At 40.3% G+C, this 14173-nt stretch overlaps 1 protein-coding gene across 1 annotated transcript in view; it reads right to left on the bottom strand.

Moving 5' to 3' along the window:
• The window catches only part of SIMC1 (SUMO interacting motifs containing 1), a 21651-nt gene extending 7478 nt beyond the window's left edge, over positions 1–14173 (bottom strand). Inside the window, exons 1-5 of the mRNA XM_081934103.1 lie at positions 14013–14173; positions 6774–7535; positions 3743–3984; positions 3315–3384; positions 967–1115 (exon numbers count right to left, since the gene is read on the bottom strand). Coding sequence (XP_081790229.1) covers positions 967–1115; positions 3315–3384; positions 3743–3984; positions 6774–7535; positions 14013–14156 — 1367 coding nt within the window. The 5' untranslated portion in view covers positions 14157–14173. The remainder of the gene's footprint in view (positions 1–966; positions 1116–3314; positions 3385–3742; positions 3985–6773; positions 7536–14012) is intronic.

Raw genomic sequence — 14173 nt, 5'->3', positions numbered from 1 at the left:
TCGTTCTATATTATCATGTTTGAGTTCTCTTTTAACTATAATCTTTTGTTCCTTTAATTTCATTTAGTGTCTAAACTTTAAATACTTGTGTTTTTTTTAAGAATCTAAAACAAAAGCATTTTCTTACAGGAAATATTCTTTATAATTAATTCCAAAATCTTATTTCAAATTTATTTGGACACTTAGTCTGCAAAATCTAAAATCTGGATTTCTAAAATCAGAGTTTTAACCATTCTTTTTCTGTTTGTTTTAGAAACTTTTTAGAATGTCCTTAAACTTATATTTAAAACTTTTTTTTTGCTAAGGTTTGAAGGAAACTCATCTGCCACTGTAAAAGCTGAAAAGTAGTTAACAAGCAGTTTCCAGCCGTGATTACCCTCATCTCGCACAGCTGTAAACCCACCAGGTTTAGAGCTTGCAACCTCTGCACGAGAAGCAACTGTCTGAAGCATTTGTGGGTGATCTCAAGTCCTCTCCTTATCTAGAGAGGAATTATGAACAATTGGTTTACACATTGACTCTTCACTCTGCCACAGCCATCGTTGTCATTTCTTCTTTGTGAGTCCCATTCATATATATAGTTGGGTTTTGGACTAATCTTTCACAATATTTTTATAGTGTTCTAAGGTGGGCAGTAAGGAACTTGCATCCCTCATCCTAAATCCCATAGCCCTTTGCATGAAGGCAAACCAGACCTTGGAAAAGAGCAGTCTGTCTCTTATTTGGCAGGCTTGCACACAGCAAGAAAAAGAGAAGCAGAAAAAGCATAAAGAGAGAGGAGGAAGTGCCCTACCTGCTATTTACTTTATCCCACACCTTCCAACCCCATTGCTTTGGCTGAAACTCAGGCAAGTTTGCTATTGCCAAGTTTGCTATTGCAATACATCAAAGCAGTGGAGAATATTTGCAAACAGAGATTTTCCCAGAACCCCAGGATTCCTCTCAGTGAGTAAAAATGCAAATTACTTGACATTTCCGAAGCACTTGTCACACGAAAGCACTGCCTTGGCAATGGATCTGTGCAGAACACCAGTCCTGATCATCTTTTGGAAGTCATCTTCTAAGGTCTGTATCACATACTGTAAGAAGAGGATTCGGCCAGGAATCATCTCTTCCTGTGGATGTCAGACAATTTGAAAAACAGAATAATGAATCACACTAGTGTACCACTACAAAGCAATTGTTCTGCCTACTTAGTGGAATGCGCACCCAAGTAAACTGGTTACCAACATAATGGACAAACTGAGGTGAAAAACAGGTATTGCACCAGGAAGTAATAAAAATGAGGCATATCTCAATAACTAGCTTTGTACCATGTTCTATCAGATTAATTCAATTGTGTCAAAGTTTGTGGTTTTAGCATTTTAGATAAAACACGTTATCAATCCATTAATATTGTTTGTTTGTGTATAGATTTTATGTGAGTGCAGCTAGATACGGGGAATCAACCCAGCCAGGGTTTTAAAAAGAACCTGTTGGTACTTGCGGAAGTTATGCATGCAGCCAGAACAAAAACAAGAATGAGGGCCTGATTCACAGATGGGCTTGGCTGCAAAATGATGTGTACTGCACACAATGCTTGGTAGTCATAGAGGACTCTGCCAGCTGCATGTGATCCATACAGTTTCTGCTCTTTCAACAGTGAAAGCGAACAGTTAAAACAGGAAATTTCCTGGACAGAAAGATTGAATTACTAATATTTGCTAATCTTGTGGGTGATCCAGCATCCAACTTTATTCTTGGAATTCAAGACTTAGCTATTTAGGGCATTCTAAAAAAAAAAAAAAAATCAAAACAGAACCCCACCCCAGAACAGTCACATGATTGGTGCCATCCCACATTTAAACTAAACTAAAACCCTCCAGAAGTGCTCCTATTAAACCAGCTTCAGGCAGGCAATCAATATTGGGGAAATCTTCATAACACGAAGGTCATGGTAGAAAAGCAATCCTGCACACCCCTAGCCCAGAGTGCTGCGGGTCATTAGGGGGAATAGGAGAATCCTTTACATTTAGCTAGTGCAAGATCTGCTGTTGTGCCTGCTGACATGTTCACCAACTGAAAGTGACTAAAAGCTGCGGGGCAAATCCCTCCTCTATGTCAAGTGCCAGGAAAATTAGGAGATCCCAACAGTTCAAATGGGTATAGCTAATTTATTGTAAGCTTGAGCTCTACAACAATCTGACCGGCCAAGGGAAATTAGCGGGAGATAAGAGTAGAAGGAATTTAAAGTGGGCTTAACTAGCCATCTCTTGTGGGTGCGAAGGGACTCAGGACTGATTATGTGTTTGACCCCCTCCCCTGGGCTTAGCCTGGTCATTTCCTACACCCTATTACATCAGCAACTCTGTTGCTGCCAAAGAGCAACATTTGGTGCAAATAATCTAATGCGATACTAGGCTGAAACTGCCGTAACCTAAAGATGAAGCTGTAAGCAGAGAGGACAAAAACCAAGAACTTTGTCAAAAAAGGTCCCTGGGAGGAAGTAGATAAGAAGGAAACAAAGGATTAGGGAAACAAAGGGAAAATGTCAGCTGAAGCAGACAAAGAAGGCTGGGCGTGACCACAGCTCCAACACTCCCCTTCATCCTATCAACTGCTGGCAAATCAACAAATTTACAGGGGGGGGGGGGGAGAAAGACCAGTTTTTCTACTTCTGTAAACGTATAGGGACTCCAGATATTCCAAAGAATTGACATGCCAGAGCTCAGTTGAAAGTGATTTGTGTGTGTTCCTGATTTACTTCCCAGCAGTTGACTAGGACTGTGACTCCTGGCTGTTCTAGCTGCACCTGTTTGGAAATCCCAGGCAGAAAACAAGTGGGGCTTATAAGATGCATGTGCCCCACCAGGCTGTGAGTATATGAGTGAGTGGCCATAAGTGGAATCTGGAAGCGCATGAAACACGGAGAGATGGTGAACAATGTAACTCAGCGTTGGTTCAGGAAAACCTGAAGTCGGGTGGCTTGACTGTGAGCTGCGGATGACAGGGAGGCTACATTGTGCAGAGAAGGTTTTCAAGAACAATTAGGGTTTTCAGGTTGAATAAAAGGGCCACGTAGAGATGCCCAAGATATAAGAAGCAGAGCATTTTGCTGCATCAAAACCACACATAATAGGGTTAATTCATTTCAGTTCTTCCTTCAGAACAGTCATGTGGTTCCAAGATAGATTGCTTAATAAGCTCTGGTTTACTAATAATAACCTCAGTGGCTTTTTCTGCTGTATCTTCAAAGCAGACCGGTCTGATTCAAACTGTTTGCTTTTACATATTAAGGATTTTTCTTCTCATCTAAAGGGGGCTCATCAACATACCTGCGCTTCCATGACTTCGTTTAGCAGTTGCCAGTCCCACACCACTGTATCAACTGTTGCTGGATGAAGTCTAAAAATTAAAATTAAGCTTTTTATACCATCACAACATACTTGTCAAAACTTTCTGCTAAACAGTTTAGATGTAATACATTTCAAATTAAAACTAATTGTTGTTTCTTTATGGGTTGTATTTGCTAAAAAAAAAAGATTAATACTCAAATCCCTTCAGTTTAGGGCAGGGATAGCTAATCCTTTTGAGCTCTGGCACTTATGGCATTTAGAAATAATATCAAAGAAAACCTCTGGGAACAAAGCTTTGCCTTATCAGTTATGATCTGATACCTGATACCATAACCCAAAGCTAAGAAAGGCATAATGGCCTGATGCAAAATCCTACCAAGTAACTGGAGGAATGGGAGAACACTTACGCCTGGATTTTCATCAACAACACATAAGCATCCTTCTGTATCTCCTGTTGCCCCTCTTGATGCTCTGGGCTCAGCAGAATCTGCCTGACCACATAGGTTGTGACATCTTTTGGTGGGTAGTATTTAGAGGATACATAGTCCATAAGGAAATCCAAAGTTCCCTGGAAAAAATTCTCTTCAATTGTGCTGGACACCATGTTTAATCTCCGGAATGGAATAGGTTGGATTTTTAGTCTTTTATCCTGTGCATAAAGGAAGATGAACATGCATATAGTATCTGGCAGTAATTATATGGGGTGAAAAACTTCAGATAGTTTTATTGTTCAGATTGCCCATTTTTAAAAATAATTTTGATTGCTACATACACATTATGGACATTGGTTAGAATATTTCTTTCAGTTTTAGTTGAAATTTTATTTCTCATTCAAACCTTGCAAAACTTGTGTGTTTGGTCTTACATTGAACCTCTTCACTAAATTGAATGTTCTGGGAAATTAAGCTATTTTTACAGTAAAAAAAGAAGATTAGACAATGTTTGCTGTTGTTCAGTGATCCCTAACCTCTTTTGGAGCAACAGACACACATTATAAGTTTCACCCCCTCACACACACACACAAAATGGGGGTGTGTATGAATTGTCTATTTTCAGAAGGTTGCTATAGTGGTGTAACCAGCATCATACAATATCCATTAGCTGGCTGGTGATATGATTCCTTGATGCACCCTATTGGTACATAAGGCTGGAAGGTAAGGATGGAGAAGAAATGACTGTACCTGCATGATAGTATCATCAAACAAATGACACGACTCTTCTACTTTCTTTAAACATCTCAATGTCATTCTATTTGCATAGTTATGTTATCTCACATGTATTATTTTAATATCTTTGTAGCTTGTGCAGATGCTGCTGTCTCCAGGATACTCCTCATCACCTTCATTTGATCTTTTTCAGCGCACTAGATATATTTATCAACAAAGCTGTGGGTTACAACCATTCACCATTTTTATTTTTTAAGAGGTCTATATGGACTCCAAGGACTCTTAAAAACAGGCTGGTACTTGCTTTTTCAACAGTCTTTATGAAATTAATGAGTGGAGTAGTACAGTGGCTCTGACAAGCACTAAAGGAGGTGTCCACAGGTACCACATTAGATATCTCAGTTCTGGTTTATCATGCCAAATGCATTAGATTGAACACACATATAGCCTTATTGGGCTCAAGCCTCATCCGGATGTTGGCTATTACTGTTCTGACCTAGATTTCCTGAGGAAGCATAAATCACAATCTTAGTCCCAAAAACCTTTTTTATTTATACGGCTGTGAATTATGGTCATTCACAGCCCTCAAGGCTTCACAAACAGTCTGTGAAGATTCCGACAGATGTCTGCTCAAGTTGCCACAGTCTTTCAGGGGAATGTTGATAAACACCCACCTTATCTCCCTTGGAATGCGGCCAGAGACCAATTGCCAAAGGCAGAGCAAGGCCAAACTTAGCACACAGAGTCAAACAGAACTTTTCAAAGCTTGAACCGACCAGATGAACTAATTGCTTCCTGCAAAGGCCCACTTCCCGTTCACTCCTCTTTTATGTCTTATGCGAGGGGCCAATCATTTCCAAGCCTTACGCCCAAGTCAACCCTGTTTTCTTAATTGTTCTTGCCTTCTGGCAGCTCTGCGCACTCACACACTGGTAACAGGCTCCCGCTGTTCTTCTGCCTCGATGATGTCAGACTCCGGAGGCAGCAAATAACTAACAGATGGCTTTGGCTCCCTCTCTGCCTCCGAGACAGAGCCCTCGTCCAAGCCTTCCCCAGACTCCAGGACTGGCCCATGTTCCTCCCCAACCTCCTCACTGTCTGACTCTGCTGCCAGCTCCGCAGGCTGCCAGTGGACCACAACAATTACAACCTGCTTGGTCTCAGCCTTATCCTTTCTGATGTGATGCCTTCCACCTTTAAGTAACCAAGCTGGAGATTCTGTTTGACAACTTGATTAAGGAAGAAGATTTAACAAGAAACATACACTGCTAGGATGACATGAATTAGAACATGTTGCTCTCTGTACTTTAATATGAACTTTGTGCCTCCTAGAGGAGGTGAGATTGTTAGTAAGTTTTTATAACACAATACCAAACAGTTAAACCAGAATGTAACAAGGCACCACCTGATAGTTGAGATTTGATAGATTTGCAAATTGTGAGAATCCAGAAGTTATTCCTTTGTAATTTACTGAATTAATACAGTTGGCTGAATTTCCATAACATACTGAGCCAAAATCAAGTAAATCATATTTTGGCTTAGCTGATACCTGAATGAGATCAGAGAGGAACTCTGCTTTTATCAGGTGTATCTCAGAGAAAAGGCTTTAATGTTCATAATTGTTATTAACAAAGCCTTGAATGTGGAATTATAACATAATGCCCAAATGTCTGGCCATGCCTGCTGAAAGTCCCAGTTTGATCCATTCCATTCCATCTCTGTCATATGGCAAAACTTTATTCTACTATTTTTGGACTAAAAAGCTTATGCCTTATTAATGGGGTAAATGTAATGCACCTGGAAGAAAAGATCTCTAGCCGTGCAAACAGCTTTGATGCTACCATTGGCTTTAGATAGAAAGGCAGACTAAATCCTATGATCTGCAAATTCAGCAGAACAAATCTGTGTGTACATAAAATCACCTACTACTTTTACACCCAAAAATGTTTATAACAAACAATCCCCCCCCCCCCCCGCAATGGCTGTTTTTTCCCACCATGTCAGTATCTACTTATAGTGGCACTGACTTTTTGATGAAAAAATATGACTTTTCTCATGTTTGTTTTATTTGATAGGAAATGTATCCTAGCAATTCATTTGAGCTGGACAACCTGATAGCTTTCTGCAAACAAACTATGCAATCTAAACCAAGCCTATTTGAGTTGTGGAGCCAATGTATCTCGTGGCTATTCTGAGTCTTAGAAATTCTAAAATCCAGACTGGCGTGGACTTCAAAGTCCTGCTTGGGATGTGCTTATCTCCTGCAAATTACCTTTCTTGACTCCTTTTCCACCACATTTTGAAGAAGGGGATGATGTACAGGGATTCCATGACAATACTGCAGTGTTTTCAACCAGACCTTGATATCAGTCCGCTTGGATTGTTCCTGGACATTTGATTCCATGGCACGCCGTGGCTTGTTTGCCTGGTGCAAAGGCCGAGCAGCTTCAGCTACAGATTTGGCAGTGTTCAAAGAAGAGTAGCAGAGGCTTGGGGATGGTCTCTGATGCTGGGGATAGAACTGCAAGCTGGATTTTTTTTCAGATGAGCAAGCCTGGGGAGGCTCTACACTGTCCAAGGGCATGGGGCGTTCAATACCGTCATTGCCTGATGAGAAAGAGAAAACATCAGATTCTAGCTGAGGACTTCCCAAAGAGCCCAAATCACTGTTGTAAGTGGTGTGACTGCTGCCTTCAGATTCCTCACTGTAGTTGGAATGGCAGAAGAAGCTGTTACTTGGAAGGTAGTCTAGTTTTCCTACACCTACTTTGGGGGAAGATCGCTCACGGTCCTGAACCCACATGGCCACTGGCACAGTACATTTGCTCTCAGCATCAACAACAGTGAGACCATTAGAAGAGCAGATGGGCTCAGCACAGACTGAAGTTGATGGCTTCAAGTCCCAGGCAAAGCAGCTATGGTTCTGGAGGGAGTTGATCATGACCTCCTCAGGCTCTGTAAGATCAATTATCTCCAAGTCATTGCATGCTGCTGTTCGCACAACTATGTCTTCTCCAGTGAGATCAATAATTTCCTACAAAGAGAGGAGATAATTTAAGGTAGTTAAAATGCTGGATTGGATTCAAAGAAGCATATATTGTTTCAAGTCTTCACTTGAACACCAAGACGCTTGTTGGCTTTGAGGCAGATTAGATGCAGCAACAAGTACTCTCCAGGAAATCTGGAAAATAAAGAAAACCCCTATATATTAATTTCTGGCCAGCTGCTTCACCTTCTATTAATTTATTGGAGCATTACACAGAATGGCAAACAGGAACTCAACACCACAATAATTCCTTCTTATACAGAAGGGGTCTCCAAACTTAGCAACTTTAAGATTTGTGGTGTTAGGAACTCTGGGAGTTAAAATCCACAAGTCTGGATTGCTTGCCAAGTTTGGAGATCCCCGTTATACAAGGATGCTGAGAACCTTAACACATCAGTAGAAATGATACTATTGCTTCAGCCCAGGTACTGAAGACACTGCTGCCTAAACACAGCCTTTCAGCTTCACGTGGGGGAGCTGAAGGAAAACCATTGTTATTGCCTATGAAATTCAGGCACACGATTGGCATGGAGCTGGAAAGAACCCAGTTCCTGGATTTGAGAAAGACTCAATACTTTTGCAAAGTTGGTTTTTCATCTCCCTCCCAAGTACAAATTACTTCAATCAAAGCAAAGGGGGTTTATTAACAGGGGCTTTTCATGCCTTAATATAGAATTGCATACATTTGATATTTGTGATTGATGCATCATGAATCAATAGAAGACATGGATCTTATATATACCCTTCTACAAGTAGCAAATTTATAAGGTAAAATCCCTTTCTTTCTCACCCAGGTTTGTTTTGATCTTAACATTTGTAAGTACGTATTCAAAGACTTCAGAATAAATTCATATTGGTTAGTCTTTGAAAAGGCTAGGTTTAACTTCAAAGGAACTGACCTTTGGATGAAGGGGGAAATGGTTTCTTGAAGTTGAAAAAGGCATAGGCTGCCATGCTAAACTGCCACTACTTCAGGTTTTTGAACTCTTCTTGCTAGAATCTTGTGGCATTTGAAAGATGCTCAGAATTAGTGGGTCAACGAAATTTCTTTAGGGGAGAAAAGTGACCTGCAAACTTTCATTGACTGGGTAAGAAACTATCCACCACTCTGACCTATTTCCCAAAAGCTTTGATCTTAACTTACTTTCCCCAATGGGAAAGCATTTCCTAGTCTTTCAAACTTTTTAGAGTTAATCAGTTTTCTGAATATTAGAATACACTACTGAAGAGAAAAACACACTTAAAATCCTGGATAAACTTTAAATATACAGGGATAGATAGAAAATGCAAATGCTAAATTCTGTATTCACCATCTGAGATTGGAAAACCTGATGCTCTCCACAGATTTTTGGATTACAATAATGAAATATGACCTGGTCTTATTCAATATTTTTCAATACTTCTGAAAAGTCACTTTTTAGTAGTCTTGCTACTGATTATATTGGTTACAAGGTACTAAATTATTAAATTGGTATCTGTACATAAGATTAACCGAGGCTCTGAATGTGGATCCTTATGTAGTCAAAATAGTCATATCCACACCTGTTATCATTTTTATATGAGAAAGAACCAAGTAGAAGTAAGCCTAAGAAATATCCTGGTTTGCTTAAGATGAAAAAGTTTGGGGAGGAAGGAAGCAGGAAGCAAAAAAGAAAAGAAAAGAAAAAAGAGCAACATAGCCAAACAAAGACCGAGCATGCTTTTTAAAAATGCTATCCAAGGGAAAAATTGAGAATTGAGAGATTGGGGAGCAGGAAGAAAGTGAATTTGGGATTCTGGAACAGAAGTACTTTGCACTGCTACGCTTTGTTGCAAATCTCAGTGTTTGTTTAATGAAACAAGAGTAATTTGTAACTGAAGCATGAAAAATTACAAAGGCTGCATTTTAAAGAGTAAAGAAATCAGTATGCTAAACTGGCTTCTCTTTTTTCAAAATAAATGGTCCTGATCTACTTGTTGGGCACAAGATGAATCCAAATGGGAAATTTCTTGCTGAATGAATAGTGGTTAGATTTGCTTATACCAACATTTGTAACATGGCTTACAATTCATTTTATAAAGCAGCAAAAAACACATATTAAGAGCCCTAGACAAGATGGATTTTCCCTAAATGGTTGTTGATTCCCCCTTAATTTTCTGGCTGTCCATTGACAGATGCAGAAAGCACAAGAGTGATGACCTTGCCTGTGAATGAAGGCCAAGTACTGTAGTCAGTCTGTTAAATCTGAGGGTCATCGGTGTTTATTTACCACCCACTCCTTCCTGTCCTTGCTACCTCTAAAAGCATTTAGCTGATTGCAGCAGGCACAAAAAAGGAGGGGAGGATTATTTTACTAATTCTCAGATGTTCCAGCTGCCTGACTCTTCTTCATATTAAGGCTCACCAAACTCTCAAAGGAAATATATTTCTTATTATAAGACACACCCCCAATAACTGTTATAGTAACATGTTTCAAATAGCCAAAATACCCATGAGCGCCAATATATTAATCCAATCTGATTTGACAATAGCTACTATCCTGAGTATTAAAATAGTTCTGTTTGACAGGGAAAATGGAGAGAACAATTGCAAAAAATAGTGTGATAAAAATGAATTTGTTGTATCCTATTGATAAATTCCTTTCAGATGTAGTTTCCAGTAGCTGCCTCCCACCAGAATTCAAAAAAGCTAAAATAATATTACTTCTAAAACCTGTCAAACCTCAAGACAGAGTTGAAAGCTGCCTTTTTGAGCTCTTGCTGCAAACTCCTGCAGCTATTCATCTTATAATATATCAGATATGCTGGCGATAAAGAGACACAAATTTGGATACCCTGATGATTTGGCCATAGTAGAACAAGAAAAGCACATAGAGGTAGCTGATAACCTTCTGTCCAAAGATCTTAAAAACTTGGGAAAATTCTTCAATGATTGCAGGCTCACTCCTAGCATCAGCAAAATAGTAATTATGTGCTTCCAACCTTAACAACAAATTAGCATATGAAGCCCCAAAGGTCTACTTAAACAACAACTTACTCCCCTATGATCCTTATCCAAAGTACCTGGGAGTAATGGACTCTCTCCTACAAGATACACCCAGGGAATACAGTGGTAAAAACCAATACTAGGAACAACATACTCCAGAAATTATGTGGAATTAATGGGGAGATGCCACCCTGAGGTCATCAGCACTAGGATTTGTCTTCTCTGCAGCAGAATACTGTTCCCCTATGTGGCTTAATAGCTGCCATACTAGTAAGTTAGATGTCAGTCTCAACACTACGAGGATTATAAGCGGATGTATTAAAACCACTCTGACTAGCTGGCTTCCTGTTCTGAGCCAAATAGCACTGCCAGCTTTAGTCCAAAATGCACTTGTGAGAGAATACAGAAAAATTATGAGCAGCTCACTCCTACCAATGCATGTTGACCTTCCTCATTTATCAACCAGAAGACGCAAATCCAGGAAGCCCACTGGCACAACATCTGCTGGACAACTTTAACATCAATTCCCAATGAAAAGCCAAATGGGTCACTGAATGCCCAGACATAGGAAGACATATAAATGTCCCCACAAAAAAGGTGCCAAGCTATGAAGTACCATGTCAGCAATGGACGATCCTGAACAGGATTCACACCTCTGCTGGGACTTTTTGTGTAAATGGGGCATAAGATTGCATCTCTCCCTTGTTATTTGACAACAAGAGCTTGGTATATCAAGAGAAACAAAAACGACTATAGTGGGAAGTAATTATTTGGGTTGTGTGTGTGTGAAAACAAGAAGGAAGGGGGTCAAGAATGAATGGGTGACATGTCTTGATACAAAAGTGAGTGATCAGCTGAAAGAGGATCATACAGAGGAAATAAATGAGGACTGCAGCAAGGATGAATGTGTTGAGAGCTTTGGCTCATTTTCCTCTATAAATAAATGGAAAAATGTATTATTGTCTTCCCTTTATCTAGTTTTAGGACTTGTGGTGGAGAGCAGATGTTTTAGGTCACATTGGTGTAGAAATGTTGAAATTCAAAAGGGTTCACAAACTTTCAAGCACCTGAGGGTATCATCATAGGGTAGGTTGCTTAGTAAGCAGTACAATGCTAAATTATCTGCATTATCTTGGAAAAGGTAGAAAATGAAGGCTTTCTCCAGGGAATTATAGACGCTCATCTTTTGGCATGGTAATGTTATATTTATGCCAGATAATTTTAATTTTTTAATTTTTAACTTCTGGAAAGTGTAGTTCCAACATTGTAGTTACCATTTATTTCAAAGATAGTTCTATCCCTTTAAAAAAAACAATACTTTCAAAATATTTTAAAATACGTTCATAGTTCAAGAGAAAGAAATGTTCCATGTAAAATAAAATAAAACAATTGGAATCGAGCACTAAAAATATACACATTCAGAACGACCTTCGTCTGGAGCCACTCATTTTGTAGACCATACTAGAATTGGAACTGAGGGAAAGTGAACTGGCAAACAATTGAATTCCTTTTTAATACTAGCATGTCATGTTTCAGCAATCAGCCTCAGTAAAAACCTGTTCCAAAGCAGCTTAAACTTCCACTGCTTTCAAAGAGCTGCCAATTTTAGCAAGATCTTATTAGAGAATTAATAACTGTGGTCAATATAGTACTATTAAATCATCTTGCATAGAACTTTGGCCATTACATTTTTCATTTTGTGTCAATCCTCTGCTGCAAAGATTGTTGCAGAAATTGCTATAGATACCACCCCCCTGTCCCGTCCCCCTTTCTCATAGTGATGCTTAATGGCTTTTCTTTTTCTTTTTCTTTACAGCAAATCACACATGTACAATCATTAGTTTAGTGAACATTCAAAATTATAAGAGCATTGAAAAAGTGACTTATGGCTGTTTTTCATACTTATGACCACTGCAGCATCCCTATGGGCACATGATCAAAATTTGGACACTTGGCAACTAGCATGTACATATTTATGCTAGTTAGTATAGTATAGTATTTATGACAAGAGTGATGTCATCCCATTTGGCTTCCAGACAAGCAAACAATGGGAAAACCTGGATTTGCTTAATGACCACACCATTAACTTAACAATTGCAGTGTTTCGCTTAACAATTGTGGTCAAAAAAGGTCATTAAATAGACCAAAACTTACTTAACAATTGCCTTGCTTAGAAACAAACATTTGGGGCTCTATTAAGATAATAGGTCAAGGACTATCTGTATAGGCTTGGGAAATCTGATGAACTTGTTTCTAGATGTCTGCATGTAGCATTTTTATATGTTTTAATATTGACATTTCATGGATTTGCATGTAATCAACATCCATTTCATCTTCTGTTTCTTAAGATAGTTCCTGGTTTTTGCTATCCTGTGATTGTAAATCAGTTACATTACATCATGATAACTTAAACACACACACACTTGTAAACTTCCCCATTCCAAGAGGGAAAAAAAACAGTAAGTTTCAGCGAGAGTCATGTTACTTTCACCAATTTCCCTCCCTGTCTCCAACAAGACAGAAATTAAGTAATACGTTTATTCTTTATATAGTACTAGTTCCATAAAGCAACGAAATTGACAAGGATTTCCTCTAAGATTAAAGTAATCACATTTCAGTCTCAAGGATTGGGACAGTTTCCTTGTTTAATCTGTCAACAGACTGTTTTATGGGATTTACCGTTATCGGCCATTGTCATTTAAATTGTAACTATTTTTCAAGCTGACGTTAGGGCATTTACTATAGAAACGCGACGGAGGAAATATTTTACAAGCAGAAAACCCGAGGTTCAATCCCTGATAAACTAAACCGATCAGGCGACAGGGAAGGGGGTCTCTCAGACCCCGGAGTCCCGTTGCCAGTGGGACAGATGGACAAACGAGTAGCAGTTTCCAATGGCTCTAAGAGGGGTTGGAGAGAAGCCGGCTCGGGTCTAAAACGAGGGACAGGAGGACAAGCGCAACATGATCGAGCGCCGGGACGGGATTCAGAAGGAGAACGCAACGCAGGAGAACCCAATATACCCCATCCCGAGAGGCGAACGGGCAACGCATAGGGGAACCCTAGAATAAAGAAGACGCAAAAGCAATCCATACTAGGATTACCGAAGCCGGCGCAGGTTCGCTTTATAGGGAAAGAGAGAGGGAAACCGAGCATTAAACGGGCACTTCAGGCAACTTCGCTTCAGAAGCGCGTTTTCTCTTCATCAGAAGGACGGATCTTTCCCCGCTCGTCAAACTCAGCTGATCTGGGGAAACCCGAGCCCCCCGGCTTTTGCAAGCACCCCCCCCCCGGGATCACCGCACAACGCGCCGAGAAAAGAAGCGGCTCGGGGAAGGAGAGACGGAGGACTCCGGCAAGGGGTGAAATCGGGACAGGCAGAAGCCGCCGGTAAAGAACGGCCAGAATCGAGGGAATCCTCTCCCGCAACAGCGAAAACAGGAAGCACCACCATCTTTACTGCGGGCAAACGACGCCCTGACCTGCCCTCCCTGACTCACCAGGGGTTGCGAGAAACTGCCGTTCAGTTGCTCTCGCTTCCATTTCCTCCTCTGGAGTGAGCGCCCACGACGGAGCCGGGAGGGATTCGCAGAATCCTCCTCTCCCGAATGCGCTTCTCCGGGGAGCAGCGCACCTTCATCCATCGCGCCCCTTTCCGCGG

The sequence above is a fragment of the Natrix helvetica genome (assembly GCF_964273705.1).
Source record: "Natrix helvetica genome assembly, chromosome: 1".
Taxonomy (NCBI): domain Eukaryota; kingdom Metazoa; phylum Chordata; class Lepidosauria; order Squamata; family Natricidae; genus Natrix; species Natrix helvetica.
The sequence above is the reverse complement of the archived record's forward strand: the minus strand, read 5'-3'. Positions and strand labels throughout refer to the sequence as shown.